The sequence below is a fragment of the Ailuropoda melanoleuca genome, chromosome 2, assembly GCF_002007445.2.
Source record: "Ailuropoda melanoleuca isolate Jingjing chromosome 2, ASM200744v2, whole genome shotgun sequence".
Taxonomy (NCBI): Eukaryota; Metazoa; Chordata; class Mammalia; order Carnivora; family Ursidae; genus Ailuropoda; species Ailuropoda melanoleuca.
Window position 1 is genome coordinate 123,233,889 of NC_048219.1, and position 26,909 is coordinate 123,260,797.

General features: G+C 35.5%; 1 protein-coding gene across 2 annotated transcripts in view; it reads right to left on the reverse strand.

Moving 5' to 3' along the window:
* The window catches only part of STAM2 (signal transducing adaptor molecule 2), a 46,133-nt gene continuing 19,224 nt past the window's right edge, over nucleotides 1-26,909 (reverse strand). The window contains exons 2-14 of one of the 2 annotated variants that reach the window (XM_011233557.3): nucleotides 26,573-26,657; nucleotides 23,570-23,645; nucleotides 23,357-23,455; nucleotides 22,267-22,413; nucleotides 20,693-20,762; nucleotides 19,915-20,101; nucleotides 15,168-15,262; nucleotides 12,585-12,664; nucleotides 12,357-12,444; nucleotides 11,297-11,351; nucleotides 7,010-7,163; nucleotides 4,164-4,327; nucleotides 1-2,568 (exon numbers count right to left, since the gene is read on the reverse strand). In XM_011233557.3, the coding sequence (XP_011231859.2) occupies nucleotides 2,340-2,568; nucleotides 4,164-4,327; nucleotides 7,010-7,163; nucleotides 11,297-11,351; nucleotides 12,357-12,444; nucleotides 12,585-12,664; nucleotides 15,168-15,262; nucleotides 19,915-20,101; nucleotides 20,693-20,762; nucleotides 22,267-22,413; nucleotides 23,357-23,455; nucleotides 23,570-23,645; nucleotides 26,573-26,657 (1,529 nt within the window). In that variant the 3' untranslated portion in view covers nucleotides 1-2,339. Of the gene's footprint in view, nucleotides 2,569-4,163; nucleotides 4,328-7,009; nucleotides 7,164-11,296; nucleotides 11,352-12,356; nucleotides 12,445-12,584; nucleotides 12,668-15,167; nucleotides 15,263-19,914; nucleotides 20,102-20,692; nucleotides 20,763-22,266; nucleotides 22,414-23,356; nucleotides 23,456-23,569; nucleotides 23,646-26,572; nucleotides 26,658-26,909 lie in introns of both variants that reach the window. The other variant, XM_002926198.4, reaches the window with a different exon arrangement.

Sequence of the window (26,909 nt, forward strand, 5' to 3'; positions counted from 1 at the left end):
TTTTTATAAAACAAGTATGAACCCAATGTAGAAATCTGATATTAGACAATTCCTTTGGCAGAAAACATTTAATTATAAAGAGGTCTTAAAATAAATACAACCCATAAGATCATGAAAAAGAAAGAAAAATAACAACCCTGTTATTTCCTATTAACACGAAAATACCATCTTAGTACACAGATTTAATAATATTTTTATACTATTGACAACCTGCAACACAAAATTCATTACATTGTGGCCAAAATAAAATTGTTTTTAATTTAAGAGGGAGAAGAAACTTCTGGATGTATAAAATTTAACAGATAAATGCCAATATACACAATTTATATACATGTTGCATGTTATATTATTCCAAAACTACATTCGGGGAACTTAACTGGCTGATCCCAATTCAGTGGGTGTGCAGTATTTATACTAGTTCAAAGACTTAAGCAGAGTTAAGCTTTTACAATTCAGATCACAACTATACATGAAATATTTACACAAACATTAAAATAACCTTATTAAATACTGTTTGGGAGGAAAAAATGTAAAATTTTTGATATATATGCAAACATTATCAAGAGCAGCTTTATAAATGCTTTTTATGTTTTTTCCTTAAAGAATAGAAGTTCATTTCCAAAAAAATAAGGTACCATTTTAGAATTTTTTTAAAGTATATAATTGAATTCACAAGGAAGGAAGATACTGGATGAAAAAAAGAACATGAGACATTGAAGGTTAAAACCTTTTCAGTTACTTATATCTGAAATAAGACAATGACAGAAACTGGGCTTTCAAATACTGTTTTTTGTTTTAAATGTAGACCAAGTAGTATATAGACTATTTTATTCTAGGACACAGTTTCTTTGAAAAAAGAACATACTTGTAATTTAATTTCTGTAAATAGATAAATGACAAAAATTTCCAGAGCACTGTCTTCAAATGGATTCTTAGCAGAAAGATGAAGGGTTCTCTTTAAAACACGATTTAGAAATCTTGCTCCCAGGCAAGTCACTTCACTTATGTCCTTTGTTTTTCCCAGTCTAAGTACCGTGTATCTGTAAGCATATATATTCGCCATCTTCTATTTTTGTGTTATCTAAAAAGTTGGTAGATGATGCAGTAGTGTATGAATTTTTAGGAGAAAACAATCCCTACTGGTTTATTACCTAATTCCTACAGTATGTGGAATCTATTAGTATTGTAAACTAACTTATAAAACGTAGGCTTCAGAAAAACTGTCTTGATAGCTTCCCAATCAATCCACTGCCTGCTATTATCCCACAAGCGTAGAATCATCTCTGAAAAGAATAGCCAAATTTCTCAACAGCCTGGCTTAGCAATGGTACTTGAATCACCTCTTTAAAGAAACAACACATCTATAAACACACACTTATTATTCATGCTTGGGATATATCACATCAAATTACTAGGAATGTCTCATGGCTCAAATTCACAAGTAATCCGTAAAAAGAAAATGCAGCATCTCTGCACACCACACTTCAGGAAGGAAAACAAGTGGACCTTATAATCTTCATTAGAGAATGGCCAGTCACTTTAGAAGGTCATTAGTGGCAATTCTAAATACAAGGGAGCCTCTGAAGAAAAATGTGTCTTCAGAGAATGGAAATGTTTTGTGGGACATTCCGTAGCCCGTAGCCCACAGCCGGCATGACAGGGGACTAGCTAATTGCTTTATCACACATCTGCATTTATATGGTCTTCACCATTAGTAACGGAAAACATTTTTGTTCCTTCCAAATTGCTCTTGCTTCTATAGACAATTATATGCTAATTATTACTCAACGTAACAGAGAGCAAAACTGACAGTACTGCAAACACAACTGCAATTTAAGGAGCCAAAGGGAAATATGTTGGCAAGCTAAATGCTCACCCAAAAAGAGGTCCGCCTTTTGAAATGATGGTTTGTGGCGAACACTGAAAAGAATAAGCAGACAAAAAAAACCTCAAAAGGTTTTGGTGCTCTCCCAATTATCATGTTTGAGGGATAAACAGTGGTTTTCTTAAAGTAAAAATTTCATACTCCTAGCTCCTGCTGTTTAGTGTCATAAGGCTACTTCCTGGGTGTCCAGACTGGTGTAGAGATTTGGCAGTAAGACAAAATTAACTGGAAGCTACCTGAAGCTGCCTCTGAGCAGAAGCTGTACTTCAAACCAACTGGACTGAAAAAGCCCTTTCATGGCCTAGCAGAATAAGGTCAGTGTTTGTGCTTTATTTATTCATGGTTCTTTTAAGTTGAGAAAAGCAATTTTTTTTTCTTTTAATGTTTTCAGATTAGAATCACAAGGGTCAAGTGATACACATATGAAGGCTTTCAAGAAAATGCTTGGTTTGTTCTAAAGAAGAGGCTGCTGATGGTAACTTGTTTGCTGCTGCGCAACCGAATGAGCTGGAACTGCCACGGGAAAGCTGGCCAGTTGCGGCAGACTGCAAGTCGCGTTCTGGTAGGGTGGCATCTCCACAGACCTCCCCATGTGCGGTGCGTAAGCAGCCGTTCCAGTGGCTGACTGAAGGTTAGAGTTCTGGTTCATATAGGCAGGGTTGGAAACAGCGTCTTGTCCAGTGCTACAAACAAAATTTTAAAAAAGAAAACCATATTTACTTTGCATTATCTACGTCATGGTCAGAGATCAATCATCGTGAAACAATAAAAATGCCTTTTCTAAGTTTACAGAACTCTGCTGTTCTGATTATGATTTCATTACTCCAACTGTCCGACACTGTTAATACAATTTTTGTATTTGGTAAGAGAGTACTCAAAAAAGAAACAAAATATAAGATTATAAGGCCTATTTAATTTTGTTTTCTTCCAAATCTCTTACTGCAAATATTTAAAAATCTTTTGAGGAGATGCAGATCGCAGTGGTATCCTTGGCCAGCTACAACAAGCACAGAACCCCCCAAAGCACACCTGCGAACCGTATTCTCCCTTCTCCCAGCTCTCAATCCAGCACGGAGGAGGCCACCTCTTTTCCTCACACGCTCTACACTTTCCTTTGATAGGGCACTTTCAAAGCTGCCCCTGGTAACTTAACCTGAATCTCAACATAAAAATAATAAAGGCAGGGAGAACACTAACCCACATAGGACCCTGAATCTACCCTCAAGACAGTCTTGACCTATAGTTTACTTATTAACACTACACCAAAACAAAAAAACAAGTTGAAAATTCACCCCAAATTACAGGACTTCTGCTTGTTCCTGTAATTACTGTAACATACTGTAACATCTTTTTTAAAAAAAAGATATATAATTTTAAATTATACCAAATACACTGCTTACAATGTGAGGATTAATGTCTATACTGCTCTAGTTTTTTTCTCCATAATTTCTGGTGTCACACAGAATAACAAAATTTTACATTTTAACTGAACTAAACACCAATGTGAACAGGCTTACTTAATTTTCAGATAATATCTAAAATTTACACTCATGGAATTTGAGTGGGAAGAGACCTTAGAGATCATCTACCATGACTATATTGAATGAACATTTTATATGGTTAAGCAGTTAATAGAAAGCATTTTCAGAACAGAAGTGTTAGTATAAAAAATTAGGCCACAGGGGCTCCTGGGTGGCTCAGTCAGTTAAGCGTCCATTCTTGATTCAGGCTCAAGTCATGATCTCAGGGTCGTGAGATGGAGCCCCACGTCTGGCTCCAAGCTCAGCTTGGAGTGTGCTTGAGATCCTCTCTCTCCCTCTGCCCCTCCCCTTGAGTGCTCTCTCCCCCTCTCTAAAAAAAAAAAAAAAAAAAAAATTAGACCACGAATTCTACAGCTCAAATGCACTTGGGAGTCAAAGTAAAGTTTTCTGATATTCAGGAGTGCATGCAGATAAATATGCCTGGGACTACTTTGCTAGGCTGATTATAGCTAAGTGTATCATGGGCTTGGTCCCTGTAAGGGATAGTTAGCCTTAGTTTGTCCCAGAGACCCAGACTATAAGCCATGCTTGGGCAACGATTTTAGTAGAGGTAATAAAGCTAAGAGCATTCTGACTTCATGGTATTACGAATAAGAAGTTCTACAACTTCATCTCAATTATTATTATTATAAAATTACTATTATTATAAAAAGAAAAGTCAATTTATTCTCATTATGAAATTCTGTGAAAATTTAATGTATATAATTACAAAATTAACACAGCCCCCAAAAACTTACCTTAAATATGGAGTCTGTGCAGGCTGTGTTGTCACCGAGGAATTGACATTTGGAGGCAGAGATCTCAGTGGACCAATCTGATCTGGTCCGTAGCTTTGGGCAACAGTGACTTGGTGAATGCTTTGACCCATATAGTTTCCACCATGTGATTGAACTGGGTATGTCTATTAACCGAAGAGAAAAAGTTGACTCACTGATTTCACAAACATCTATCTAACAAAATATTTAATACTTTAAAAGACTTACATGAAATAAAATGTTAATAGTTCTTTGGGGAGCAATCTGGTTCTACCAATCTATCCACCCTAGTACAAAAAGTGGAGAGAGCTTCCAAATCACAAAGCCAAATCTATGGAAATTTATGATTTACTTGATTGTTCTTTTATTTTGCAGGAGGTTGAAAGGAAAGGAGATGGCATATTTTTAAGCAGCAGGCTGGAATCCATCCAGGTTGCCTATTACTCGGTAACCCAGGAAACCACGTACTCCCTTGAAGGGCAGCCTATCATCACTTCAAGCCACCAATCCAATGACGACCTTCTTCACCCCTATCCCAGGATGACTTATTCAACTCCTTTCTAAGAATGAAACTTGGGAGAATAAGAATAAATGGTATCAGGGCAGGGTGCAGACCCTCTCTAGCAATGTCTCCTTTATTTTCTGCCTTTACAATAGGAAAAAAGTAAAGATTTTTAGGTAAAGAAAATGTATCCTCAGGAAATAGCAAAATGGTCTGTTTCTTTGGATATTTTACATGCCCTACCTAATGTTCAGGGGTAATATCTCCTTTAAGGGTAAGATCTACCATCTGCCTACCAAATATAATAACGCACATACTTAATAAGTAAGTATCATACAGTTACTATCATCACTCCAGTTTTAAACAAAGCTATTGTAAAGCAAAGACCACGGAGAGGAGCCTAGGTGGCTTAGTCAGTTAAGCGTCTGCCTCCAGCTCAGGTCATGATCCCAGGGTCCCAGGATTGAGCCCCGTGTCGGGCTCCCTGCTCAGTGGGAAGCCTGCTTCTCCCTCTCCCTCTGCCACTCCCCCCTGCTTGTGTTCTTTCTCTGTCAAATAAATAAGTAAAATCTTAAAAAAAAAAAAAAAAAAAGACCATGGACATGAAAATTTAGCATGCCTGAAGTGCCAAATTGACTTTAATGTAGTTGCAATCATATCACTTCCTTGGCCAACATGTACCAACCCATGATAACAGGCGGAGCCTGGGAATGGACCTCTTCTGCAGTGCAGGGCTCCTGAGTAGACTTCGTAGATTTAACTCATGGTATGTTACTCCAACATTTTTAGTACAGAATTTTTTTTTCTAATTAGAATAGGACCTTTGAATATTTTATTTTATTTTTTTTTAAAGATTTTATTTATTATTCGACAGAGACAGAGACAGAGACAGCCAGCGAGAGAGGGAACACAAGCAGGGGGAGTGGGAGAGGAAGAAGCAGGCTCATAGCAGAGGAGCCTGATGTGGGGCTCGATCCCATAACGCCGGGATCACGCCCTGAGCCGAAGGCAGACGCTTAACCGCTGTGCCACCCAGGCACCCCAGGACCTCTGAATATTTTAAATGCTGTTATGCATGAATAGTATAGATAGAAGTTATGTGAAGAATCAAACAGACAGAAAGCTAACTTTTTAAAAATCTGAGTTATGCTTAGTGAAGCTGATTGTAAATAGTACGCAACTCAACACAAAAACCTGACACAGGAATGACATCCCTTTAGAGATACACAAAGAAGCAAATATAACATTGTTCTATCATACAATGGTGGAGACACTTCAATTTTGTTCCACTTTCACAGTAGCAGCAAATAAACTCATTGAAAACAGAAGCGATACCGAATAAACTTCAGCTGTCTTTTGAACCCAGAAATCCTTTATACCCTCATATGTAATGATTTTTTTCACCATTTTCCAAAGTTCGGGACATGGCATATCTGATAAATGCATCTTGTCTGATGTGACAGTTACCATAGAAACTCTTCTTTTTTACTTAACAATTATGTTGTGTCAAGTCATCTAGATTATGCACCCACATTCTATCTTTTCTCCTTGGTGTCTCCTTCACACACTCCTCTATATATCAGTTCTCATAAATTAACATGAATTTTGTTCGTCCAAATTCATTCTGAATTCAAATGGTAACTGGTTGAAATTTGAAAAAGGCTTCAGAACACTCGATAGTGATAAATGTAAGTATTCACTTCAGCATGAAGCACAGACAAGGTGTGGAGTCCTGGGAAAAGAGGCCGTTCATTAATGGCTTCTGGACCCTACGTTGACAGGCCTGCATCACGTCCTTGGTGCACATGAATTTTTCACAATTTAAGTCATGCATAAAAGAAAAAATATATAGCATGATCTGAGGACAAAAGAAGCTCATTAACTAATAAGCCTTTTACTAATCATGTAAGTCAAAGAAACCTTTTCAGAAATTTTTAAAAGAAATGTTAAATCTTGCTTTTTGAGCAACAGGAACAGCATCAGTACCTCATCTAGAGGCACTGACCTAAATCAGAGGACTTGAACTTTTTACTTTAAGGACTTATGCTTTATATTTACAAAAGCAAATGAAGAACCAGAACTCCTATCATCTATTTAATGGTCTCTTTGTTCATGTTAAAAATGAACTAAAATTATTTGTAAAATAGCCATATCTAATTTGTCCTGGTGAATGCTAACTGTTTAGCCCATACTTTTTGGACCATCAAAGACGAATTTTATGATTTTATTCATGGGCCACAGAAATTTTAATACTAACCTTTAAAACATATTTTTGAATTTAAAACTTTTTTCTAATTTTGAAAAATGTTCTCAAAAATATGCTCACCTGCATTGGAACCCCAGCTGATGAAGGTGGGTAATGTGCTGGAGGACGGAGCTTTGAATAGACTGGATATACTGGTGCTTCATTCACCAACTTGTTATATAGTTCCAGGGCTTCCAAGACTTTTACATTCAATTCAGACAATTCTGAATGCTTCCTGATGGAGAAGAAATGAACTTTAATATTCTTCAATGCTTTTAAGCATGTATTTAGGAACATAAATTACTTTTTAAATTTAGCATTTTCTATTCATACTTTAAAAAGATTCCTCATATACAATGACAGAATATTCACCATGGGAAGACGGGAGGAGGAATTCCTAAATTCTCATAATAACTAGGCTGATAGGACTTCATAATACTAGGGGAAGTCCCTTCCACACCTCATAAAAATTCAGCCAATTCATAATTTTGGTGCTAGCACAATTCTGTCTCACATGTTATAGGCTTCTGTTGAAAACCCAATTACAAAGCAAAATAATTTCTCAATTTTGGAGGAGCCCAACCCTTAATTAAAATCTAAGTAGAATACTCAGTCAAGCTCCAGAGCCTGCTTTGAAGCACGATATGACTGAAATAAAAACACACTCACAAACAAAATCACACATTTTCATTTGCTTATATACGTTAAAGAATCAAATGAAAAAAATCTAATAATTATCCTTGAAAATGCAAATAAAAACAATGTATATATAAACTAGCCCCTACTGCTCTTTTTTGTTGGTTTCTTTTGAGAAGGTGAGTGAAATCAGATACTTTATTGTATAAATAACAAATCCAAATATGAGATTTTTCAAATTTGCCCAAGGAACTCCAGAGCAAATCCTTCTGACTTGGTACAATTTTCTCTGTTCCCCTGGGGAGTAATAAAGAACTCCCACTGCAAATGACAAGTTCACACGAGTTAAATGGCCACTTCATGTGGCACCCACAGCCTGTTTATTAAATGTAGCTCTTTTTATATATACACAGAGGCTCAAAGGATAAGCAACGGAGGCGGAAGACCAGACACAGGACTACCAAATAACTGACCTGGACTGAATCCTATCAAGACTTGCCACCTTTCCTCTATAATGGTTCCTTTATAATGTTATGTCTGAAACAAACAAAAAGGTGCTATTTCCTCTATTGCATGTGTGACTATATAAAGCAGGTCAAACCCTATTTTCAGAGTATCATTTGTAAACCACACAGAAAGCTTCAGAAATTAGTGTCCATGCTAACAAAGGTGTGACTAAGAATTAACCATAAGCATTTGGTCCACATAACCCAGTATACTGATGAAACACCAGCAGAACACAGAAATCACCTTCAAAGATTCAAGAGATAACCCTAAAACAATTAAAACTTTTTTACTGTACTGTGCCCAAACCTATACCAGCACAAAGAAAACGGAGAAGAAGGTGTAGTTTTCTCCTTCAAAGAGACTGCAATCTATTAGGAAGACAAAGCTAAGCACATGGAATATAGCAAACAATACAAGATGGCATATAATTGAATCCAAAATTATATGAAATAGGTAAGGAACAGAAGAGTTTAGAAAAGGAGACTAATTTGGGTGATGGTACACTGAAAAGGCTTTATGGAGAAGCTGGGACTTAAACTGGCACATGAGGAAGGATGGATAGGCCCAAGCAAAAAAAGAAGACTAAGCCAGGTCAGTGGGACAGTGTGAATTAAGACAGGCAAAAGGAGTGAGAAGGGTACACAATGGAAGAATGAAAAGGTCAATTTGATCAAGGTGGTAGAAAACAATTTTTGGAGGGCTTTAGGAAATAAGATTAGAATATCCTGGAACAGGGGCTCAGTCGGTTAAGCATCTGACTCTTGATTTCGGCTCAGGTCATGATCTCAAGATGGTGAGATCCAGCCCTGAGACAGGCTTGCACTGGGCACGGAGCCTGCTTAAGATTCTCTCTCTCCCCCTCGGCCCCTCCTGCACTCTCCCTCTCTCTCTAAAAAAAAAAAAAAAAAAAAAAAAGTCTGGAACATTGTTAAGTTCAGACCATGGATCTCTCTTCAGTACGTCTATCTAAACATTTTTGGAGTCAATTTACATGTTTGCTCAATATAATTTCTTCGTGTGATAAATGCTAAAAAATCTCATTCTGAACAAGGACAGACAGAAAATAAATGTAAAATTTCTTTTTCTGACAGTAAAGTTGTTTTTTTTAATTAGGAAAAACAAACTGATGATGACCCACTAAAGGGAAAAAAAGGATATTTTATTCATTTCTGGATGCTTGACAAGGATAAATAGTCAATGAAAATTTGTTGAAGAACAGCAAGCATTTTCCAGAATAGGAGCTGCCTCTGTCATCGTGGCCATGCAAAAGAAAATGCCAGCTGGCCTATTCAGAAACTGAAATTGAAGAACTGACTAACAGGTGAGCGGTGACTCAAAAAATTAACTCGTATCAGAAATGGTCATGCTGATTTTTAACTGTGCTAGACCTATTCCTTTGAAGATACTCTTTTTATCAACAAAAGTAAGTTTATACTGTCACATCCTCTGCTTTTCATTACATAGTATGATATCTTTCCATGTCAATAGATATTTATCAATGACAATGCTTTTTATTGTAGAATGTATAGATGTGTAATTTTATTTTAAAAATCAATCTCACACTGAAGGACGTTTCAGTTACTTCCAACTTTGTTGTTACAAATCCAATTTTGTTGTTACAAATAATGGTGTGACAAATACTCTACGAGGTAAATCTTTGCATATATCCTTATATATTTAGCATGGGCCTGAATTTGCTGGGTTAAAGGATATGGACTATTTTTAAGATCCATAAAGGTTTATAATAATTGTACTCCTAGCCACATCCCTAAGGTAATACTGACATTTTTCTTTCTAATCATTTCCAGTTTGATTATTCACTGACCATTAATATACTTGCACTGAAACCACAGTAGATGTGTATGTAGATATTTAATGTTTTCTCTAAAATAAGAATAAACTATGAAACCAGTACCATCATTTCATTAATTTTTGACAAGGATTTGTTTTTTATTTCTGTAGAAAATATAAAGATTTAAAAAATCTTATGGAAAAATATTATAATTTTCAGTGTCTAGAAAAAATCTTGCTGCTACCACCCTTCTCTGGTTAAGGCAGATAAGAAGTAAAGTAGTTGTGTGGGTTTTTTTTTCTTTTTTTAAGATTTTATTTTATTTGACAGGAAAAGTATGAGAGACAGAGAGAAAGAGAGAGAGAACAAGCAGGGGGAGCAGCAGAAGGAGAGAGAGAAGCAGGCTCCCCTAGGAGCAGGGAGCCCGATGCGGGACTCGGTCCCAGGACCCCAGGATCATGATCTAAGCTCAAGGCAAACGGTTAACGGACTGAGCTACGCAGGTGCCCCATCTTCTTGTGAGGTTTTACACAGTAGTTCAATAACCAGAATCTAGAAAGGGAAGATGATGGAACAGTAAAGACTTATCCTTATCCTTGTCTTCCATTCACTATGGCTTCTGCCTGTGACTTCAAACAGAAAGCTGAAGAACCAGAAAAAGCAAAAACAAATGAAAAGCTCAAAATGCTGTGTCTATCCTTCAGTGCTGCTGCTATTTCTAAGGAAGAGTAAGACTATGTCAGATAAGGAAATTAAAAGGACAAGAGAATACAGAAATACAAGGAAGAAAACTGAGGAGAGGTATGTGTACTGGATTTAGTTTCACAAAAAAAGGGAAATTTCATATGAAAGTTTTACAAATACTATTTCTCATCACAAGACCCTAGTTTTTATTCTGTGTTCTATTCAGCTTTATTCCTCATTACTCTTTATCCCTCAGTTCCAGCCCAAGTAAGAAAATGAAGACCAGTAGCTTAAGAGCAAGAACCCATGATTCTAGGTATACTATGCTGCCACGGGGGAAAAATGCTACCAAAATAAAAAGTACCAGCTTGCTATTCGTTTGTAAGAGTTTTGGAAACTGAGAGACAATTTCAATAGATTGACAGTTCCACAAAATGCCTTAGTTTAAAGTTTTGCCAAAAAATAAGTAATCCTAAGAAAACTGTACTTGTTGGGGTGCCTGGGTGGCTAAACTGGTTAAGCTTCTGTCTCTTGGTTTCAGCTTGGGTCACAGTCTTGCTGTCGCAAGACTGAACCCCACGTCAGACTCTGAACTCAGTGTAGTCTGCTTCGGATTCTCTCTCCCTCTCCTTCCTCTCTCTCTAACAAATGAATAAAATCAAGAAAGAAAAGAAAAGAAAAAAGAAAAGAGAAGAGAAGAGAAGAGAAAAGAAAACTATATTTGTTATTCCCCACACAAAGAATCTCACCTATCAATCTCTTCAAGTTTTTCATCTATCATTGGACCCATCTGTTGGCAGATATCTGTAAATACAAAAATAATTTTCAACCTTGAAACTTAAACCAGTTTAAATCAATTTCAACAATTTTGAACAATGGAGCACACCAATATACAACCCATGCATAATACAAAGAAAATGAAGTTTATGCTAGAGAAAGGTCTATAGAAGACCTAATTTTAATACTATTAAAATAGTATTAAATAGCACCAATATTAATATCTATGACCAAAGGCAAAATCAAAATCAAAAGAGAAATCTGACCATGTTCTCTGAAGTACTATACTAAGTTCATGACTGTGAAATTTGGAGCTATCTCAAAACCTAGAAAACTATTAACAGCTAAGTAAACGAACTGAGTCACATTGTATAAAATGTGTAATTGTGTACAGATTACATATGAACATTTTTCAAGTACTTAAGACATTTTAAAATTAAACATTTTGTTATTTCCAAATGTAAACACTGATAAAATGAATAGTGTGGTATTCTATATTCATAACCAGAGTTTCTTCTATAAAAAGATTTAAGATTTATCCATATATCAGAGGTTTTCTCCCAAAGGATTAAAAAAATGGCATAAAAAGATTTGTTTCAAATTTCTTGGGGATTAAAAAGACACATCAGCATGCATCAAATGACTACATCACAAAGTTAACACCGATCATGTATAATTTTGCCATTTAAAGTCATGATACAAGAGAATTATAAGAAAGATAAGCGTTTCTAACACTTTGACTCAATTAATTTAATATGCTCTTATTCTTAATTCTGTCCTTTGTTGGACTGCAACTCTCTTCAGCTAGTATCACTGGTGGGCTTACAGAAAAATAAAGACTTCCTTCTTGAACCTGATAGGCAGGTTTATAACATCTTCCAAGTTATATGTTTACTATTTTATTATACTAGTCTGTTTCCAACAGCAATCTCTAATTTCTAGAAGCAAACACAAGGCAGAAGACATTTAAGACATTATAAATAGCTAAAATATTAAATGATATTAAAGTAATCCCTAATGCTCACTAAATACCTTCTAAATCCAAGAGGTCTTGGGAATCTGGTTTTGAATCTGTTGGATCTATACTCTGGAGTACCTGCAGGGCTCTATCCATTTTATCCTAAAAAAGTAAATGGACACTTAGAAACTCAAAAGCTTTCATTTTAATGAACATAAAAATTACTCTTTCCAAGCATTCTCAAGGATAATAGATTTTAAAAGTATTGATAGTTTAACTATTAAACAAAAGAAAAACTCTACCTCATCTATATAAACAGGCTCAGGCTCTGATTTCTTAATTTCCTCCTCCTCCTCATCAATTATATTCAATTTGTCCACAGCTGCTATGGAAACAAAGTAAACTTTAAGTTCCTCAGCATTTACTTTGGTATTTTAGTCACTAATATGTAAGTAGTCTGTGATTATCCATAAGAAAAAAAAGGAAACCCTTTAGTCATCACATTTCATAATTAACATACATTATTACATATGTTCATTCATTCATAACACAAACATTTATTAGCCCTTACTGTGTGCCAGGCACTGGAAATACATCAGTGAATAAGACAGACAAGAATCTCTGCCCTGATGGAACTTACCTTCTAGTGGAACAAGTGAGCAATATTAACTGCCATTATAGACATTTTCTGAAAAACTTAGTGTTACCACTAGGGTGAATACATAAGACAGTAGAGTGTAATATGAACAGCTAAATTCAGAGTTAAATATATGAGCTCCATCCACACTTTCCTTGCTATAAAAATGTATTTCCCAAATGAACAAAAAAATACTCGATTTCATTTTCACAATGAAAAAAAATACTCGATTTCAACCTAAGTTTGATAATAGTTTTTTTTTTGATTTTTTTTTTGATAATAGTTTTAAAGCAACAGAAAACAAACAAAAAACCCCCCACCTTTCATAAAGAGAAGATTGAAAGATAATTTATAAATGTACATATCCAGAAAACTATTTAAATGTTCACTGGAGAGTTGCTATAATGTACTATATTTTAATAAAGTAAATTCTGATAAAAATAAAATTACAATTAAAATATATTTTGCCCTTAATCCAAAATTCTCAGTTTGCTCTGCAGGCCCCATGAGATCCTTGAATGAAGATACTGTGTTCTGTCTGAAAAGTATTTAAGGTTCCCAATAAAATGTACACCCCTCAGGAAAAAAAAAAATCTCTATAACCAAAGGATTTTTAAGTCCCAACAGTTAGCCATTCACTTCAAATATCTGGCTAACTTTCAAACAGGTCCTAAGGAACAGAGGTCAACATAACATGAGGATATACTGAAAAGCCAGAATATTTTTACTCTTAAAACCACAGCTCAGGCGCTCCAGCCTATGCCAAGGGGAAATTTCTAAATAGGATCCCCGGAACATGGTCTTACGAAGTTATTAAAAACAGCATCTACAATTTTCACAACTACTTAGAGAGTCACACTAGAGGAATAAAAAGTGTAAATATCAGCAAAGTACTCAGTCTTTAAATGAGTCTTTACGTCTCTCAAGTTTACTTTAATTGAATGCCATCAACTCCATCCATACAAAGATGATGTTAGACACAATGCACAGAGCTTTCACAATTTAAGGTTTTTTTTAATAATATTTTTTTATTATGTTATGTTAGTCACCATACAGTATATCCTTAGTTTTTGATGTAATGTTCCATGATTCATTATCTGCGTATAACACCCAGTGCACCATGCAATATGTGCCCTCCTTAATACCCATCACCGGCCTATCCCAATCCCCCACCCCCCTCCCCTCTGAAGCCCTCAGTTTGTTTCCCAGAGTCCGCGATTTAAGTTTCTTCTCTAAAACTGATAATACAGACTAGCACTGACATGTCCCATAGTGAGTCAGTAAAAGTACATCTGAGAGGAGACTGGCTGACTGGAGAATCATGGCTCTATCACCTACCAGCCACATAAACCATCAGCCTCAGTTTCCTTATCTGTAAAATAGGGTAACAAAAGTATCTATCTCACAGTGTTATGAGGATTAAATGAAATAGTGCAAGTCAAGGACTTTGCACAACACCTGATAAATGATTACTCAAACACCACTGAACTACGTTATTTCTGATCATGAGCATCGTTAGTAATACTATTAGCTGCTCTTTACACTCAGCAACCCCCCACCTTTCTGCCTGCATAACAAATGGAAGCTTTCTCTGCATGGCTGACAGCAGAAGATCTGAAGCAGGAACCCAATGTCTTAATTATATTGCTTTATTATTGCTTCAAGTTCCCTAGGATCAAATTAAGGTGAGGAAAAATTTAAAATTTAGGAGTACTCCTAACCCTTGTAATCACATTTGGCAGTTGTCAACCAGCCCCCACCCCGCCACCTACTCCCATCGATACTGTGGTTCAATGATGAATAAAACCAATATTCTTTATACTGAAACCACAAACTGCTTCTTAAACCATAATTAGGTTGAATTAAATATCTGCATGGTCATCACAGATTGTTTTATGCCTTTTATGCCCTTTATGCCTTATACTCAAAGAGTTTAAAATAAAATGATAAAAAAAAATAATTCTTGGAATCGACTTGAAGTTAACCCTTTAATTTGGTAAGAAATTAAACTGTACTATCTATAAATAATTTAAAACAGAGTTAAATGCCAATCTACTTTATATTCATAATTGAACCAGGGCACTTGGCTGGCTCAGAGCATGTGACTCCTCATCTCAGGGCCGTGAGTTCAAGCCCCACGCTGGGTGTACAAATTACTTAAAAAACAACAAAAAATAACAAAACTGAACCATAAAACTCGAGTGTAAAAAACTTTAATAGATTTAATCTTCCTTAAAATTTAACTTACCTGCCTCAGACTCTATGTTTAAATTAGTTGTTACAAAATTAGATGGGAAGAGTCCTATTCCTCTGTGATTTTCTCCTTTCCACCAATTGGCATCACTGAAAATACAGTACAAAAATGTCATCTGTTCCTCTACATTTTAAGTACACTAGCGGCAAGAGGAATTAAAATAAAAATTAAATTTAGCCTACTTTGAAAATACTAGTTCACATCCAACTATATTTACAAGCAGTTCTTAAACTTAATAAAAGATACAGAAAAGCACAAATAAAGCAAACATCCACATTCCCATATTAAAATTTAGAACCAATTAACACGTGGTCATAGCTGATTTTGGGCTTTAAAAATATATATATATATAGGTAACAATGAAGTCCCCTTTATCAACAAGCCTAAGTCCCAATCCCACAACCAACCTACCAAACTATTACCATAAAGCTGGTATGTAGCCTTCCTGCAAGTGTATTTTTTGTTTATATATACCTATATCAAAGTCTATAGATATATTAATCATTATAGATTTTTATATTTTATATGTTAATACTTTCATATCTTGTTTATCCCTTTTAAAGACCCATCATCTGAACACAGCATATTTGATTTATCCATCCCCATAAAGATGGACACTTAGATATTTCCAGTCTTTCACCTTAAAAAGATTGGTGTAATGATCATTCTAGACTTCAGGGCACACAAGCAACAATTCTTTAGGCTTACTCACAGCTGTGGACTTGCTGGGCCTCAGGATAAAAACATTTTCCATTTTACCAAATACTGCCAAACAGTCTCTTAAGTGGTTACGGCAATGCACCATCCTCCTTCCCTCAGCAGCATGTGAGAATGTCACTTTCTCTCATACTTGTTAACTGTCCAAGCAACGCTTGACTACCAGACAGGAGAGAAATCCTATCTCAAGGCTACGCTCGTTTGCACTTCCTGAGCATCCACGTTTTCCGGGCCATTCCAACTGCCCCTTCTACAAAACTGTTCGTTCATGCTTTCTGTCTACTTTTCTTTTCCACTGGGCTATTTCTCTCTTTACATGGATCTGTAGGAGTTCTTTATATATTCTGGATAGCAACTGTTTGTCTGAATTATGCAAATATCTTCTCTCAAACTGTCACTTGTCTTTTAACATATGTTTATAGTTTCTTCTACTGCGTGGTGTTTTTTGTTCCATGTAATCAAATTTAACAATCTTTTATAGTTTATAGTTTTCTTAAAAGAAGTCTTTCTCTATCCCCAAACTCCCAAATCTGTTTTCCAACATACTTAATAGTTTTAAGTTTTCTCTTATCTCTCCCCCATGTTTAAGTCTCTTATTTTCTTAAAGATTCATTTATTTTAGAGAAAGAGCATGCGTGTGTGCAAGTGCAGGAAGGGGCACAGGGAGAGGGAGAATCTCAAGCAGACTCTGCAAGTGGGGCCTGACACAGAGCTCGATCTCACAGTCCTGAGATCATGACCTGAGCAGAAACCAAATGTACTATGTGAAACTGAATCAAAATTTTATTTGTACTGTATAAGGAGCCATTCATCCCAGGAAAAATTTATAGTACATCATTTTTCTACTGATTTATGATATCCTATCTTTCAAACAGCAGGCTGCTATCTATTCACGAGCAGATGGATCTGGATTCCATTCTGTTGAACTATCTATATATTTATTTACTACAGCTTATTAATATGCCTTGATACTTGGCAGAGAGAGTACCCTCTCTTGCATTCTTTCATATTTCCATATTCCCTCTCTCCCTCCTTCTCTCTCTGACAAATAAATAAATCCTAAAAACAACAACAACAACAACAAAAAGAACAAACAAGGAGTGGTGAGATAAAGCTAAAAATGTAGAAAGTGAAAAGTTTTTTCTTGGGGGGGTATATTCTGTTAATAAGTAATGTGTGCTTTATCTATTAGCTCTGTGCTTCTTTTTTTTTTTTTTTAAAGATTTTATTTATTTGACAGAGATAGAGACAGCCAGCGAGAGAGGGAACACAAGCAGGGGGAGTGGGAGAGGAAAGAAGCAGGCTCATAGCAGAAGAGCCTGATGTGGGGCTCGATCCCACAACGCCGGGATCACGCCCTGAGCCAAAGGCAGACGCTTAACCACTATGCCACCCAGGCGCCCCAGCTCTGTGTTTCTTAAGCTGAAGTCCAAGAATGATGTATCTTCAAGGGACTTCAAATTCTGCATGTGAAAATTTTAATTTTGTGCTTTCATTTCCACAGCAATATGAAAACAATGAATACAGTCACATTCTGGATCATCTAGATGACCTCCTTTTAACTGGAGATTACAATTTAACTTTAGGACCCAAGTTTGCATTTGTTCTTAAAAATCCTGCCAGTAACAATCCATCACCCAGAATGACAACATTTAACCTATAAGTGTTAATGAGCATGTCTACAGCAACTTTAAGATTGGGGTATCTTATCATTAAAATGATAGCAATCAATCTACATATTCCATCGTATTCATGTTGAATTCTCTTAGAAGTTATCGAGAAAAAAGTTCCCTTTTGCAGTGTTAAGTCTCAACTGAAAGTAGTTTGATAGGAGTCTAAGTTGTTAAATGACTTTGTGCTTAAACATGTGTGAAAAGACACATGCAGCACAGCAACGTAACCCTTTACTCACTGCAAGCCTGTAGACTACAGTAAGCATATAATGCCATGTGAACCTCAAATGATGTCAAGGGGATACATTCTGTATGAAAGACTCACAACAGGTGCAAAAGCAAAAGTCACAGAATTGAGTTATCACAGCACAGGGTAGTACAGGCCTGTGAAGGGAAGTGATAAAGTACCTGTGCCATTACTCAGTACTCTATTTACCCTGAAAGTAGCAATTTATTTTATTTTTTTAAAGACTCATTTATTTTCGAGAGCACGAGCGAGAGAACGTGCACGTGAGTAGGGGGGCAGAGGGAGAGGAAGAGAGAATCTGAAGCAGACTCCGCACTGAGCACAGAGCCTGACTTGGGGGCTGGATTTCATGACCCTGAGATCACAAACTGAGCCGAAATCAAGAATCAGACACTCAACAAACTGCACCACCCAGGCACCCCAAACAGCAATTTATTTAGAATATTTTCTGTATGGTGACTAACATAATAAAATTTTTAAAAAATGAAAAAAAAATGCATGAAAGCACAAAAAGAAAAATACCACAAATCTGAAAAAAAAATTTTCTCACTACATAAAACACTCAAAATTTGAATCTTAGACCAAAAACTACTAATATTGTAGTTTAGTCTCTATTTATTTTATAAATTTAATTTTCTAGTTGTATAGGAGTACCTGAAGTATAAACCTAAGTTCTTTTGTAAATATTCTAACTAAAACTACACTAGGAAGCCTGACATTTTAGGCTGTCTGTATTCAGAGCCCACACTACTTCTGAGCCTTAATATTTATTTACTCTCATTCAGGGATCATGTGTTCCACTCCAAATGATTATTTAAAAAAGAAAATTAAAGAAGAAAAATGATTACCTTCTTGACTGCTTAAGAGACCTTCTTTTCCTATTCTCAATTTCTTGCAAAATTTTTCCTATCCCATCAAAACCAAAGTTCACCTGAAATGAACCCCCTGGTTAAGCCTTCTTTGCCAGATGCTTGTACCTGGTATAAATCTGGTCTCTTCTGGACCCAAACATTACCTCTTTTATGGCATTCACAATCTGCATTCCATACAAATATCTATAGAAATTTTAACTCCCTTCCGTCTAGATTTTATAAGACAGAACTGTGTCCTCATTCATTTTTTTATATAAACAGAGCCTATTATATAATATTTTCTCAATAACTATTTACTGCAGGAAAGTAAAACCATTTTGTGTATCTACTCATTTAAAAATGCACTTAACTAATATATCCTAAGTTATTTATAACAGATACCAAATGCATCTGCAATCTCTGTTCATAGCAACAAGCTGTTAGGTGTCACCCTTGCTAAATTTCATCTACTTCTTTTAAAAACAAAGTAAAAAATAGAATTAGACCCAATAGAGGCAGATCTATCCTTTTTTTAAAAGTTGAAGTGTAGTTGACATACAATATTATATGAGCTTCAGATGTAAAATAAATCTACTCTTTACTATAACCTTAAATGACAGAGAAACTGTGAGGGAGAGTATAGTAGCAAGTTAAGAATTGGGGAAGAACTGAGCATAGTTGCTTTTATCAGATAATATAGTTGAGGTGCCTGGGTGGCTCAGTCAGTTAAACATCTGACTCTTGGTTTCAGCTCAGGTCATGATCCCCAGGGTTGTGAACTCAAGCCCTGTGTTGGGCTTTGAGCTGGGCATGGAGTCAGCTTGAGATTCTCTCTCTCCCTCTTCCCTTCCTCACCCTCTCTCCCGCTTAAAAAAAAAAAAAAAAAAAAAAAAAAAGATAATATAGCTGTATTTCTTCCTAAAGGTTTTTTTTTTTTTGCCAGTAATTTTGATATACACAAATCCTAATGTAAATGGATTCGGACGACTGAATATTTATGCTTCACAGTTGTGATAAGCAACAATATTACTTAATACATCTTTTATCCAAGATAAAATACTACCCAAATTTAATAAAACAATAAGGAACCCACATTATCTAGTCTTTTATTTTAGAAAAAAATTAAGGTATGAAAAGGCTCTTTTATGATTTAAATACACCAAAGTCAAAGACCTAAATATCCTGGATTCTAAATAAAGAATATTATACTTAATAACTTCAAAATATTCCAGAAATAAAGATCTAAAACTTACCTGTCATCCAAAACAATAATAATTTCACCATGTTTAAAGGTGAGTTCATTGTCCTCAACGGCTTCAAAATCATATAAAGCTCTCACTTTCCTTGCAACTTTATTATTTAACTGAATTTCTGCAGATGGATATAAGGATTTTGTTTCTGCATGCTGCTGCTTCTGCTCTTGCAATGATAATTCAATAGCTAATTTGAAAAATTGAAATGCAAAAAAACAAGGGAGCCAGAATTAATTCTGATTTTTAAAGTTTAAAAAGAAATGTTTAATAATGTAATACTTAAGAATAAATGAAGTGAATATTTTATTTGTCCAATTAAATGCTAAATAGTTAAATTTCTTGGGATGTGGGAGGACAGGGCAGAAAATCATGACATTTTTTTAAAATAAAGTTTTTGCTCATTCCTTATTATCACAGTCTGTCATATACAGCAGCTATTATTTTTATAGCAAACAGATTGTGACATTATAATATGGGTAGCTTTCCATATAGGACAAGCCGTGAACATATTTCTGTGCTTGACTCATAACTTTGGCATTAAAGAAAAGGTGAAATGAAATCTCTCCAAAGGTAGGACATTAAATATATATTACTGAAAAAGATTATGAATTAAATCAATCTTGTATCATATCCATTGTTTTCCTTACTTTTCAGACCCTACTAGATGTGAGGTAAAATACTAAAAGCATACCAAGTTTGATTATAATTTTTATTTAAATAAATTGTTCTGGCAAGGATGTTTTAAGAAACACTAAATTATACATGCTTGAGCATTTACCTTTAGCTATGTCTTCATCTTCTTTGTTTTTGTTCGATGATGTACCATTCTTGGCAGCAGCTGAGACAGTCTGTAAATGTATGAGTAAAATGAACGCAGCCACCGTTTCAAAGAAAACACAAGCTCTATAATTACTCGCACATGTTAATTTTTAAAAAACTGACGAGTTTCTTTTAAAAGTGAAGTTCTTTGTAAAAATTTTAAGTAGCAGTTTTCAAATACTAAAATAAAACATCATAGTTTTCAAGAAAACATTATCAACTCACAAAGGGCACAAACTGGCTTACATTTTGCATCCATCTGAGTATCTGACACAGAACATGGCCCACAGAAAGTACCTAAATACGAATCTCTCCTGATTGTACTTCCCTGATCTCAACTGTCCAAGGTCTCTCATTCAGTGAGGGGCATCAAGCTCCACGAGAGGCGGCAGCAAGAAGCCATGATAATTACTGAAGAGAAGAGGGCGGACAGAGACAACAGGTGCACTTCTAGGAATACATGCTAAGCTCTCTTTTAGTAGTCATTGTACTTGACTCGTGGTGCTTCTTCAGGCACAGCAAGGATTTAGGAAGGTCATGCTTAAATTTAAAGGCACAGAAGAGATGTCCAGGATCCTGAACCATCAACCAGGTCTTTAAACATAGGTTTTTGACATGTAGAAAACAGAGCAGAAAAATGCTAGCTTTCATTACTTACAAGAATTTTGTCCCCAAATGCTCCCTGAACCCTTAGTTCCGGTCAACTATAAAGATTCTGTCTGTTTAGTCTACAGTCTAAATTAAAATAAAATATACAGTACTCCCCTTAGTTTCTTCCCCTAGCCTGTATACCTAATATTAAGTGGAAGGCAAGAGGCACTGAAGCAAAACTCAAGAGAGTGTTCTTCTCCCACACTTAAATAGCCCACTCTGTGACTCATTATCCCTCCACCCCTGTCCTACTAAAGCTATTCCCTCTCTCCTCAAATAAATTTCTAGGCTTACAGTTCCACTCATCCATATGTAAACCGTTCACTCCAGGCAAATTCACTCTTCAACAAACAGATGTGGAGCTTTCTCAATACCATGAATTTGTTCATATCATTCCTCCCCCAATAGGACCTCTTCCCTCCTATCTATTGAAATACATTCCAGTCTAAAAATTCTACCTCTTTACCATCCCAGTCTGTAGTTACCTCTCTTTTCTGGCATCTAGTCTTTGTTACCCCTCCCTTATCTGTATGTGTCACTTACAATTTAGTTATTTTTCACATGTATATAGCTACCCTCCAAATTTACTATAAATTTCTTAAACATAAGGACTCCCTCATACATGTATGCCTTTTACATGACTCTAGACTTAGAGTAGCATTAAACAGATTTATGGCTGATTCACTTCTCAAAGTTCTGATATTTAGAAGAAATTCACTCAACAATTAGAACATGTACTAAATACAAGGAGCTATCTCAGACAGACACCTGCAAAGTAGAGGTGGGAAAGGATGATTACGACAGACCTTGTCTAGCTTTTATATAAGATACGTACCTTCAAAATAGTGTAAGGTCAACCAAGGATCTAAATGCATCTCTTACCTGAGAACCTGCTGGAGGAAAAGTAATTCCTTCTTCTTTCATAGATTTAATAGTTGCAGATATCAGACTAAACTGAGGATCCTTCTGAAATTCTTCTGACCACTCCACCATTAAAGTTTTCAGCTTTTCACACACTTTAGGATGCGCCTTAAAAGGGCAATGCAAAGAAAGAAATAAAACTGTGGTTGAAGTAATGGTTAAAGTAAGTACGTGAATTATTTAACAGATTATCAACACCAAAATTCTCTTTAATTATATAAACATCAACAAAAGTCCAGCGATCCCTAGCCTAGATGAGTGTTTGATAATGCTTATTTTCATTTTAAGATAGAGTTGCTTCTTGTAAAATTACCCTTTTAAACATCAATTTCTAACTCTCACTATAATGACAACAGATCTTTTATATTCAGATGTTATTTCTTCTAAGTTTTTAAAATATACTCAATACTAGATTAAGCTTTTTATATCAACTAAACTAAAATTCCTGGATTTTTGCCACTAATAGCAGAAGCTTCAGAGTTTCTATCCGAAAGAAATCAGTAACAGCAACCCTGTTGTGAAGACCCCTCACCCACCAACCCTGCTCTAAAATAAAGGTCCTCTTTGCTTACCATCTCTAGTGTGAATCAGTACAGGATAGTGGTTGGTCTGGACTCTGATGTTATAGAAACCTGGATCTGAACTTCAGCTATGCTACTACTAGCTGCATGACCTGGGACAAGTTACTGAACTTCTCACTAAGCCTCAGCTTCTGCATTTATAAAATAGGAATGACAAGAGACTCTAACTTCTAAGGGTTATTAAGAGCATTAAACAAGAGAGTATGTGTAAAATTCTTAAAGCAGCGACTGCTTATAACTCTAAATAAAGATTAGCTATTATCACTAGTATATATGCTTTGAGAAGGAAAATAGTTTTTGGTGCTACAAATAAAAATATCAAGTTTTAGAACAGGAAGTTTATTTCATTTCAAACTTAGCTAAAAGCGATTTCATTCATAATACAACTTTATAATGCTATATATAGTTAAAATGACAGACAGTATATGTACTTTTTAATGACTTAAATTTCTTCTCTTTTTAAAATTTACCTTATTTTTTATCACAGCACGTACTTCTGTTGCAAAATCACGGGAACATACTTCTAAATGAAATATCTTTCCACAGTTTGCCACACAAGCCCCAAGAAGCTATTAATTAAAATAAAAATCAATATACAAGTGTTGAGATATTATCTTACTTAACTTACTGAAATAAATACACATTTAAAATTTGGGTCAAATAATAACATGACTTTTACTTACAGTTAACGCCTGCAGAGCAACATGAGGAACCTTATGATTTACCCTTTTCATTATGGCCTTTAGGCAATCTTTTGCTCTAAGGAAAAAAAATGAAGAATATTAAATATTTATTCAGAATTTCAAATTAAACATTAAAAATATAAGGCATTCTACTACCAAATAACTTTAAATTTAAAAATAAAATCCTGCAAACCTCACTTCATTAAAGGAGTAAATCTGTAAAATGATTCCACTACAATGTTTTGTTCACAGAACTGCGGAACTCTTTAAAAAAAAAAAAAAAAAGAGCAGCTTGTTGCAAAGGTTGTATATTCCAAAATCAAGAGCCAAATAATTCCCTTAAAGGAGAACACAGGCAGCAACCTCTTTGACCTCGGCCACCGCAACTTCTTGCTAGACACAATTTCAAAGACGAGGGAAACAAAGGCAAAAATGAACTATTAGGACTTCATCAAGATGAAAAGCTTTTGCACAGCAAAGGAAACAGTCAACAAAACCAAAAGACAACTGACAGGGAGAAGATATTTGCAAATGTCTTATCAAATAAAGGCCTAATATCCAAAATCTATAAACAACTTATCAAACTCAATACTCCCAAAACAAAAAATCCAGTCAAGAAATGGGCAGAAGACATAAACAGATATTTTTCCAAAGAAGACAGATAAATGGCCAACAGACACATGAAAAAATGCTTAACATCACCTGGCATGAGGGAAATACAAATCAAAACCACTATGAGATAACACCTTACAACAGTTAGAATGGCAAAAATTAACAAGTCAGGAAACAACAGATGTTGGCAAGGATGCAGAGAAAGGGGAACCCTCTTACACTGCTGATGGGAATGCAAACTGGTGCAGCCACTCTGGAAAACAGTGTGGAAGTTCCTCAAAAAATTGAAAATAGAGCTACCCTATGACCCAGCAATTGCACTATTGGGTATTTACCCCAAAGATACAAATGTAGTGATCCAAAGGGGCACCTGCACTCGAATGTTTACAGCAGCAATGTCCACAATAGCCAAATTATGGAAAGAGCCCAGATGTCCATCAACAGATGAATGGATAAAGAAGATGTGGTATATACACACAATGTGTATGTGTGTGTGTGTATACTACTCAGCCATTAAAAAAAATGAAATTTTGCCATTTGCAACAATGTAGATGGAACTAGATGGTATTATGCTAAGCGAAATAAGTCAATCAGAGAAAGAATTATCATATGATCTCACTCATATGTGGAATTTAAGAAACAAAACAGAGGATCATAGGGGAAGAGAGGAAAAAATAAAACAAGACAAAATCAGAGAGGGAGACAAACCATGAGACTCTTAATCATAGGAAACAAACTGAGGGTTGCTAGAGGGGAAGGGGGTAAGAGAATGGGGTAACTAGGTGATGGACATTAAGGAGAGCACGTGATGTAATAAGCACTGGGTATTAAATAAGACTGATGAATCACTGACCTGTACCTCTGAAACTAATAACACATTACATGTTAGTTAATTGAATCTAAATATAAATTTTTTAAAAAGAGTCAAATAATTTCCAAAAGATCAACACAAGAGACCTATGTCATATAAATTATCTTCTTATTTCTTCAAGACAGATTTAGTATTCAGACAGAAAATTCTTTTTTTTTCTCCCCTGGGAAAAGGTTTTATTTGATAATCCAATTTTCTTTAAAAATTTTTAAAGTCACATTCAACATGGGTCTAACAGAAACACGAACAAGCACTTTATGAACTCTCTCACCCTGCAAAAAGCAATGAAAAACACAAGGTTAGAGAAATTCAAAACCAAGTTGCCTAACTTATGACTCTAGCACAGGGCTGACTAAATGCTCATCAAAGGGGTGTTATGTGTTGTAATCAATCAACTCCACCTGCACTGCAGTTTGATCTCTGTTCAGTCGAAGTCCATCAGCAAGCACTGTTCTCAGCTTCTCCATACTATCCACCACCAAGCCATTCACCTTCAGATAAATAATGAGTCTTTCCAGGGTACACAGAACTTCTTTCCCACACAGTGAGGTTTGGGGGGCTGCTCTATTTCGGCTCTTTGAGCTTCTGTTAATCCATGCTGTGGAGTGCAACTGCCTAGTGGTACCACTCGACTGCCCTCCTTTTTCCTCCGACCCTAGAGAAACCTGGTTTTCATTAAGTCGATTGCTTTTACCACCTCAATACTCAGAGCAAACCGGAAGTATCTGCTTTGCTGTAAACTTGGGTATGAGGTTGTATAAACAACTTCAAAAACATGTTCCTCTGGCTCTGAGATGCACGATTCAGTTGCCTTTGCTATGTTTTTCTGGAAGACCCCTATCTGGGTACAGTATCCAACATGCTCAGCTCCTGCTGGTGGATCCCCCACAGCAGTAAACTCAACGGAGTAATTGTAGAGTTTTGCCATATCCAAAGCTGGCGTCAGACAAAATTCTTATCTTAAAAAAAACCTGCAAGATATACAGTCTTCAAAGGTGTAAGTATAAACATGTATGAAGGTACTTTGAAAAGCTGTAATGTTAAATGCTTTCATCAGTCCTCTAAAGTATAATGAGTTCAGCTTAATCGCTGCATTCTCCCCCCAAAGCACCCTTTTTATATCCATTTTTTCATGATGTTATTATATTTACCTACTCAGTATTGAAGGGCTTCTTCGGTCTATTACATACTACGTTATTATATTTATCTACTTCATTATTAAAAGGCTCCCACACATGTTGAAGTCACAGGGCAATTCCCTAAATAACTAGTCTATTCATCGTTAACATGTGTCCCTATTGAGTCAAAGCTTTATATATCTCAGGTTTTCAGTTGAACTCTTCTTCCCTTTGTTCTTTCAGGATAAGGTTAATTCCATAAAACTGGCCACCAGGATCTCCTAACTTTTGTCCCCCAAAAGTAAATAGCAAAATTCCATTTTCCTTTCAAAGTTACGTTGGGAAAAGAGACACAGGTTATTAAGCTCCTAGACATTAACTGGGCATGTTTAGGCATCTTACCCATTAGGAGTGCTTCCAACTTTGTCACATATGTCCATAATAAGACTCCAATCTTCTGTAGTGTTGTACTCATTTGTGGCTTTTTCTATAAGATACCAGCATACACAAAAATTAGGACATGTCACACTTAACAATAAAATACAAGAAAGGAACAGTAGTTAAGAAGCCCTTTTCTTTTGCCAAGTATAAAAGAACCACTGAAAATTTTCAGAAGATAGAGTACTTTTACTACTTTCAACTTCAAATTGTATAACTATATGAATTAAATGTGGGGTACACCAATAAAATGTCTTATAAATAGTTAAATAATACTAAATAAATTACAAATCATCAATAA